The 9,333-nt window shown below is 35.2% G+C and overlaps 1 protein-coding gene across 13 annotated transcripts in view; it reads right to left on the bottom strand.

The window, feature by feature from the left end:
• Nucleotides 1-4,116: 4,116 nt before the first annotated feature.
• Nucleotides 4,117-9,333, bottom strand: part of LOC144979986 (uncharacterized) — a 34,482-nt gene continuing 29,265 nt past the window's right edge. For all 13 annotated transcript variants that reach the window (XM_078927400.1, XM_078927411.1, XM_078927408.1 and 10 more), the window contains exons 5-6: nucleotides 7,493-7,689; nucleotides 4,117-5,429 (exon numbers count right to left, since the gene is read on the bottom strand). In XM_078927400.1, coding sequence (XP_078783526.1) covers nucleotides 5,273-5,429; nucleotides 7,493-7,689 — 354 coding nt within the window. In that variant the 3' untranslated portion in view covers nucleotides 4,117-5,272. The remainder of the gene's footprint in view (nucleotides 5,430-7,492; nucleotides 7,690-9,333) is intronic.

Genomic DNA, 9,333 nt, shown 5'->3' with positions numbered 1-9,333 from the left:
TGATCCTGGCTGGAGTCCTTAGCTGGATGGGAGAATGTATAGTTATAGTTTTGGGAGATTGTATTTTTTTCCTTGTAAAACATCTATTGTGTACTGTTTTATTATTTGTTTTGAGTATAATGATTTGAAAGCATTTAAGTGTATTTGTTTCATGGAATCCAGTGCTTGTGTTTGACTGATACTTTTGGGTGATCTCAATTTAAGATACAGTGTAGTCTCGGAATCTACATGTTACCTATATGAACCATTCCCCTTTATCTTACTTTTTCTAGTATGCTTTTAATTGTAAATGTAGAATTTTTTGACTGTCCCATTTTCTTCCTTTTTGCAAGCGCTGAAAAGACATAAAATGTTGAAAGCGCTGTAAAACCCTTAAAAACAAAACAAACTATATTCCTTTTATTGGTACTGAAATGATCTAAAATCGTCATGAGGCCAGAAAGACCCATGGGAGACAATCGCATTGCTTTAGTTTCTTAAAATCCCAGTTATTGAGCAAAGTAGGAGTCATTACTTTATATGGTATGGACCGTTTCGTTATTTAAGTTAATTTTTATTTCTGTATTTATTTTTGTTGTGGTTGTTCATAGTTTTCTTCTTCTTCTTCTTTACTATCATTGTATTCATCATCATCATCATCATCATTATTATTATTATTATTATTATTATTATTATTATTATTATTATTATTATGGTAATAGTAGTAGTAGTAGTAATAATAATAATAATAATAATAATAATAATAATAATAATAATAATAATAATAATAATAATAATAATAATAATAATAATAATAATAATAATAATAATAACAACAACAATATTGATAATAATAATTGTTGTTATTATCATTATTGTTATTACTGATATTATTATTATTATTATTATTATTATTATTATTATTATTGTTGTTGTTATTATTTTGACTACTACCATTTTGACTACTATTACTATTACTACTCACTACTACTACTACTACTACTACTACTACTACTACTACTACTACTACTACTACTACTACTATCATAATTGATTTTATTATGATTTTTCAGAATAATGAATGGACAAACTATGTTTTTTGTTTGTTTGTTTTGTTTTGTTTCGGCCATTATCAGTAATAATATATTCAAACGGATTCTATTAGAGCGTGATTCGAATATGAAATGCTCTTTGATTTTAGTTCCCGCTTCATGTTTAAATAAGTAACAACAGTGAAATAAAGATAAAGATAATATCATATGATTTTGCTTGTTTAAACAAAAATATTATTTTACATGGTTGCCATACAGGGTTCGTGGTAATGATCCATACTTCTTATGTAAAAGAACAATTTTATTCAATAGTGATCCCAATGCATTTTCACAACACTGCCTTACTGGGTGGGGTTCCCATGTACTTGCTGTGTTTTCTATCCCTCTCTATCTGTTTTCCAATTGCTTTCTGTCTTTGTCTTGGAATGAGATTGCTTAGTTTTGTCCTGACCCTGGCCAAAGTCCCTGGCTTGGATGGAAACAGTCGAATGTATAATTATAGTTTTTGGAGATGGTATTTTTTTACTTGTAAATCATCTCTCTGTTATGTAGTTATTTAAAAAAAATATTTGACATATGATTTTTAAACATTTTGAGTGCATTCCTCTTGGTGGGGACCTGTGCTTGTGTCTGGGTGAGACTTTAAGGTGATCTGAAATGAAGTACACTGATGTGTGCTCTTGGAATCTACATCTGTTCCCTGTTTGAACCGTTCCCCTTTGTCTTATTTTTTCCTCAAGTTCTTTTAATTGTACATCGAGAATGTTTTTACTATCCAATTTTCTTCCCATTTACTGGCGCTGATATGACCGAAATGTGTTACAAGTGCCGTAAAACCCTTTAAAACAAACACAAACTGTTTTTTATCGTTTTCCAATTGCTTTTTGTCTGTGACTTGGAATGAGAATACCTGGTTTTGTCATTTCCCTTGCTGGAGTCCTTGGCTGAGAGGGAGAGTGTAAAATGTATCCTGTTAGGGTTAGTCTTGGGAAAGATATTTTTTGTCTTGTAAATCAGCTCTCTGCTATACACTGTATTATTTTTTATTTTATATATAATGATTTGTAAACATTTGAGTGTATTCCTCTTAGTGGGGACCTATGCTTGTGTCTGGTGAGACTTTTAGGTGATCTGAGACTAAGTACACTGATAGTGATAGTGTGCTTGGAATCTACATCTGTTCCTTATTTAAACCTTCCCCTTTGTCTCACTTTTACTTGCGTACTTTCAATTGTAACCATCTGGTAGCATTGCTCCGGACCGTTGCCTACTAAAAGTATCATGGAAGCATTGCTGGGACCGTTGCCTATTAAAAGTATCAGCTAGTCCCCTTGTTTGGACCATTGTCTAATGAAAGTATCATCTAGTCCCCTTGCCTAGGGTCGTTGCCTACTAAAAGTATCATCTAGTCCCCTTGCCTAGGACCGTTGCCTACTGAAAGTATCATCTAGTCCCATTGCTTTGGACCATCGCCTACTAAAAGTATCATCTAGTCCCCTTGCCTAGGACCGTTGCCTACTGAAAGTATCATCTAGTCCCCTTGCCTAGGGTCGTTGCTTACTAAAAGTATCATCTAGTCCCCTTGCCTAGGGTCGTTGCCTACTAAAAGTATCATCTAGTCCCCTTGCCGAGGACCGTTGCCTACTAAAAGTATCATCTAGTCCCATTGCTTTGGACCGTCGCCTACTAAAAGTATCATCTAGTCCCCTTGCCTAGGACCGTTGCCTACTGAAAGTATCATCTAGTCCCCTTGCCTAGGGTCGTTGCCTACTAAAAGTATCATCTAGTCCCATTGCTTTGGACCGTCGCCTACTAAAAGTATCATCTAGTCCCCTTGCCTAGGACCGTTGCCTACTGAAAGTATCATCTAGTCCCCTTGCCTAGGGTCGTTGCCTACTAAAAGTATCATCTAGTCCCATTGCTTTGGACCATCGCCTACTAAAAGTATCATCTAGTCCCCTTGCCTAGGACCGTTGCCTACTAAAAGTATCATCTAGTCCCATTGCTTTGGACCATCGCCTACTAAAAGTATCATCTTGTCCCATTGCCTGGGACCATTGTCTAATGAAAGTATCATATAGTCCCCTTGGCTGGGACCATTGCCTACTAAAAGTATCATCTACTTCTCTTGCCTTGGACTATTGTCTACTAAAAGTATCATCTGGTAGCCTTGTACTTGGAGTACATGTAATGGATATTGCGCTATCTTCGTCATTATTTTTCTGCTATGTCTGAACGAGTTGCTGTCTTTTGGGGTTTTTTATCGGGCTTAAAAACGCAGGTGATTTTATATTTATTTTCTTTTGATTAACTTACCGTCTCCCCTTTTTCTATATCGAGTTCGACTCCCTGCCAAGCGATGTAGCCATGAGCAAGTCACTTCACCTTGACTGCGACACTGCAATGCGGCTGACGTTTGGGTCACTCCAGTCTTCCCTTGAAATATCTTTTGACCTTCCATACATAGTAGACAGGAAGTCACTCGCTGTGTCTTCTATCCCTCTATATCTGTTTTCTGAGTTGCTTCATGTCTGCATTGAAATGAGATTACTTGGTTTTGTACTGAACCTTGCTGGAGTCCTTGGAGGGGGGCGTAATCAAATATATAATTTTTGTTTTGGGAGGTGATATTTATTTTTTTTTGCTTGTAAATCATTCCTCTGTTATGACAGTACTGATAGTTATATTTTTGTTCTGGTATCTTCTAATCATTTGAATGTGTTCATCGTAGTGGGATCAAGTTCTGGTGTCTGGAAGAGACTTTTAGGTGATCTCAAACTAAGTACATCGATGGTGTGCTCTTGGAATCTACATCTATTCCTCATTTGCAGCAATTCCCCTTTGTTCTACTTTTTCTTGGCGGATTTGATTGTAATTCCAGAATTTTTTGACTATCCCATTTTCTTACTGTTCACTGGCGCTGTTATGACCTAAATGTATTGCAAGCGCCGTAAAACCCTTAAAAACCCTAAGTCAAATTTTAACTTGGGCATGAAAAAAAAGGAATTTTATCTATTTATAAATAGAGTTGTAAACACAATTTTTTAACAATAAGCCTTAAGAAAAAAACAAAATAAAACAAATAGCGTGGGCTTTTGCTTGTATTTTGAAACAAAAGTGGTACAAAAAGTTCAAACGATTGCATATTAATGTATGTTACCGACAACTCAAGAGTCTGACACTGGCCAAAAATTACGTTACAATACACAAAAGAAAGTGATATTCATTAACAACAACTTTAGCATTTGTATAGAGCAATATCCACTAAGCGTGCTCAAAGGGCTTTACAAGGAGTCACTAGCCAACAGCAACACTTAACATGTAGGACGAGACATGACGTATGTTAGGAAATATTACTTTTTTTTTTTTGGCGACAGAGACAACGCTGTTAACGGCCAGGTACTCATTTTACACAAGTACCGTGAGAGATGTGAATAACTAACCTTTTCCAATGATTTAACAATGCACATCTCCTTCCTACCTACCCAAAGGCGAGTGTCATACCACAATACCACGACATAGCCGCACATAGTTCAACCAATGGGATCATTTATTATTGTTTCCACGAGCACTTCTAACTACAATTCACTATTCACTTTATTTTTGACGATCGTCGCCTTGTGATTGTGTGTACCATCAATTGGACTAACTTTGCCACAAGGGGAAACTTTACCTCTCTGAATTTGGAGCATTTTGAATAAAAATCTCATCCCTTTTGCAGTTATTGTACCCGATACAAGACTTGAATTTTTATCAAAGGAAATAATTGCCAAAAATTCAAGAGGCAAAGTTTCCCCTTAAGGCAATGTTACCCCAGTTTACGGTATATATTATTGTTAGGGAAGGCTATAAAGGCAATGTTACCCCAGTTTACGGTATATATTATTGTTAGGGAAGGCTATAAAGGCAATGTTACCCCAGTTTACGGTATATATTATTATTTGGGAAGGCTATAAAGGCAATGTTACCCCAGTTTACGGTATATATTATTGTTAGGGAAGGCTATAAAGGCAATGTTACCACAGTTTACGGTATATATTATTGTTAGGGAAGGCTATAAGTTAACAAGGCTACTGACCGGTTCCCTACGCTGCTTCTTGGCCATCAGGACACCTTTCAACTTCTAATTACAATTCACTATTCACTTTATTTTTGGTGATCGTCGCCTTGTTATTGTGTGTGTGTATATATATTGTGAGCGAAGGTTATAAGTTAACAAGGCTACGGACCGGTTCCCTTAGCTACGCTGACTGGTTCTTGGCCATCAGGACACCCTTCACAGTAGGTTCATCCATGTTCATCAACATCTGAACAATGCTCATCTTTACTGGATTGATTTCCTTTAGGGACGAGTACCCAGCTAGTTGCCATAGTGGTGGTCTGTCTGTTGTACTGTGTCTGTCGTGAAGAAAAGAATAAATGAACAATCTTTGTTAATCTTGAGCTTTTTTTTTTGATATAACGCAATATCCACTAAACGTGCTCAAATCGCTTTACTTAGGGTCCCTGACCAACGGCAACACGTAACATGTAGAACGAGATAAAGATAAAGGGAGTAAATCTGACTCATGAATGAACAACACAAAACAAACGACGTTTCGGCCCTTGGCCTTTATCAAGATAGACACAGAATTCTGTGTCTACTTGATAAAGGCCAAGGGCTGAAAAGTCGTTTGTTTTGTGTTGTTCATTCATGAGTCAGATTTACTCCCTTTATCTTTATCTCCATTTTATTGACTCATTTGGGCACCTCTATTTATTAGTTTTATGTAGAACGAGACGTGACTCAGTAGTATGATCGTTGACTCTTACTCAAACTCAAAAGCAGACACGAGTACTTGAAAATCTAAAAGTTCTTAATCTTTAGGAAAATAAAAATTGTAGTCGCTATAGTTGACTTCTTAATCTTTGGGAAAATAAAAATTGTAGTCGCTATAGTTGACTTCTTAATCTTTGGGAAAATAAAAATTGTAGTCGCTATAGTTGACTTCTTAATCTTTGGGAAAATAAAAATTGTAGTCGCTATAGTTGACTTCTTAATCTTTGGGAAAATAAAAATTGTAGTCGCTATAGCTGACTTCTTAATCTTTGGGAAAATAAAAATTGTAGTCGCTATAGTTGACTTCTTAATCTTTGGGAAAATAAAAATTGTAGTCGCTATAGTTGACTTCTTAATCTTTGGGAAAATAAAAATTGTAGTCGCTATAGTTGACTTCTTAATCTTTGGGAAAATAAAAATTGTAGTCGCTATAGTTGACTTCTTAATCTTTGGGAAAATAAAAATTGTAGTCGCTATAGTTGACTTCTTAATCTTTGGGAAAATAAAAATTGTAGTCGCTATAGCTGACTTCTTAATCTTTGGGAAAATAAAAATTGTAGTCGCTATAGTTGACTTCTTAATCTTTGGGAAAATAAAAATTGTAGTCGCTATAGTTGACTTCTTAATCTTTGGGAAAATAAAAATTGTAGTCGCTATAGTTGACTTCTTAATCTTTGGGAAAATAAAAATTGTAGTCGCTATAGTTGACTTCTTAATCTTTGGGAAAATAAAAATTGTAGTCGCTATAGTTGACTTAAAAAATCCACAATATTATATTCAGACAAGGAATAAATAACACTTCAAAATCCTATATAGGACGAAACATGGCGATATTACACTTTTTTTTCGGGCAGAACAACGCTGTTACCGGCCTGGTACTCATAATTTTACACATGAGTACGGTGAGAGAATGTGAGTAAAGAGCCTTTTCCAAGGACTCAACCATGCGCCATTTCAAGCATCTAGTTCATCCCGACATAATACCAGTTAGAGACGGAGGGTCACATTTTTAATCATTTTGATTTCCAAGTCATTTTCCAACATTTGTTTCATTCCCAAATAGTACTATTTTGAGGGGATAGGGCACATATTTTGAAAATATAGAGCATTTATATTACGCTAAGCGTGCTCAAAGCTCTTTACAAAGTGTCCCTAGCCAACAATAACGCTTAATATATAGGACAAGACATGACGACAGTTAGGCGATTTTACATTTTCTTTTTTCCAAGACAGAGACAGAGCTTTATTTCAACGGCTAGGTACTCATTTTACAACCCAAATACGGTGAGAGGATGTGAGTAAATAAGGGCCTTTTCCAAGGCCTCTACTATGCGTCGCTCCAAAACGGAACTCTAACCCTGGACCTTCCTGTCCGAAGGCGAGTGTCATACCACTAGACCACAAAGCAAAAAAAAAATCAAAACAAAAACATTTGCGCCGTATAGTATTTTTATTGACTCAAATATGCCCAATGTTCTCCACAATGCTATATTTTTTAACGAAAAGATTATCATCATTCTATAAGTATTATTATCATCATTATTACCACTATTTTAATTCCTTTTTTTTTTCGCCTATTACAAGAGCTGTACCCTAACAATAATTGCCTATTTGGACAATAAAGATTATTATTATTATTTACCCCGACCCTCGGGACGATGTAGAATCCAAGGATATTCTCAAGCTGCTTCTCTGGGTCAAGTATTCTTCATGAAGTGATGGCCTCCCAGGATAATCCGAGTCGATTGTACTAGCAGAAGGAGGAAGGTTCCGGTTCAAGCTCTTGGGATGACTTTGGGACCCATGGGATGTTTTGAGGTGTTCCTCAATCCATTGTTTCTAGATGGAATTATAATGAAGGAAATATGCTTTATTATCATCTCCAGGTTGGTCTCGAAGGAGACAAATTAAATTGCTGAGGAAATTGAGATCATTATCCTGTACGACTTGAGGACTAAAAGGGAAGGAAAGTGTGGAGTCAAAAATACTGGTTCTAACTCCATTGAAAGTGTAAATATACTCTCCCGGGGGACTGAATACGTGCCTTGTGTAAATGATCTTCTGGTTTCCGAGTGATGGCATCTTATTTTCTAGTCTAAATATATGCTGGCCGTCAATAAAGATAATCCATATCCTCTCTCTTTTACGCTTCGTGATCATTAGAAATATGTCTATACATCCTGCTACTAAAATAATTATGCCAACCTGTGATTCAACATGTAAGCTATTCATTACCAAATTAACGATTTTCACTCGTCGGATGAGACGAACGAGAATTTGTGATCACGTGATCAAATTCTCTTTCCCGTTCTCTCATCACAACAATTCAGAATGAAGATGGAGAGCCTGCCTTTCACGTTAGAAGATGAAAACTGTTAGGAATAATTGTACTTTGATTTTTATCAATTTGCGATAATAATAATAATAATAATAATAATAATAATAATAATAATAATAATAATAATAATGATAATAATAATAATAATAATAATAATAATAATAATAATAATAATAATAATAATAATAATAATGATAATAATAATAATAATGATAATAATAATAATAATAATAATAATAATAATAATAATAATAATAATAATAATAATAATAATAATAATAATAATACTTTATTTCATCTCAAAAAAGAAAATTTGTGTATAGACGTGGGTGTGTGTTTCTGTGTGTGTGTGTTTGTGTGTGTGTCTGTGTGTGTTAAAATATAGATATAAAATAAATTATGTGGGTACAAAAACAAGCCTTCAAACTGGACCTTAAAACACTATACCGTTACACAGATAAAAGTATGAATAAGGTAAATAAATGAATATAAGAATAAATATATAAATAACATAGATAAATAAATAATGTGAAAGTAAAGAACTTTGTGGCGTGCAATGTAAAAACAAAACTAAGATAAAGTAATGACAATAATTAGGTACATTGTAAAATAACTTAAAATAGTTGCAGAATGACATGACCTAACCGTACACTTTGAGGGGTGAAGGATTTCGTGTGTCGATCTGTCTTTGTATTTATATAGGAGTCAAGTTAATTCTCGTTTGCATGCATTCAAATGACTATACACTATACAATGGGCGACTCTCGTCCCTCAAGATATTATTTAGTCTGTTGAAACATAACCAGCCATATTATAATTCCTCTACTTTATAAATAGTATTTGTATATCTGTTTTCCTTTTTCACAATTGTATCAAAATTTTTCCTGCGTCACATTTCCTAACATTTTCAGTCCATGCGGTGATGGAAAATAAATTCCCTTTATTCATCCATAGGCCATAGGGGAAATTTGTCTCTAGGGTCTATTCCAAGGGAAGACTGGAATAACCGAGGCGTCAGCCGCAGTGCAGCGCCGCAAATTGAGCTAGGGCGAGGGGACTTGCTCAAGACCACACAGCGCAGAGGCGGGTGATCGAACTCGGTACCTTTCGGGTACGAAGCAAAGACCGTACCGCTGAGCCACGCT

The sequence above is a fragment of the Berghia stephanieae genome, chromosome 9 (assembly GCF_034508935.2).
Source record: "Berghia stephanieae isolate SIO BIC M18660-M18661 chromosome 9, UCSD_Bste_1.3, whole genome shotgun sequence".
NCBI classification, from domain to species: domain Eukaryota; kingdom Metazoa; phylum Mollusca; class Gastropoda; order Nudibranchia; family Aeolidiidae; genus Berghia; species Berghia stephanieae.
The sequence above is the reverse complement of the archived record's forward strand: the minus strand, read 5'-3'. Positions and strand labels throughout refer to the sequence as shown.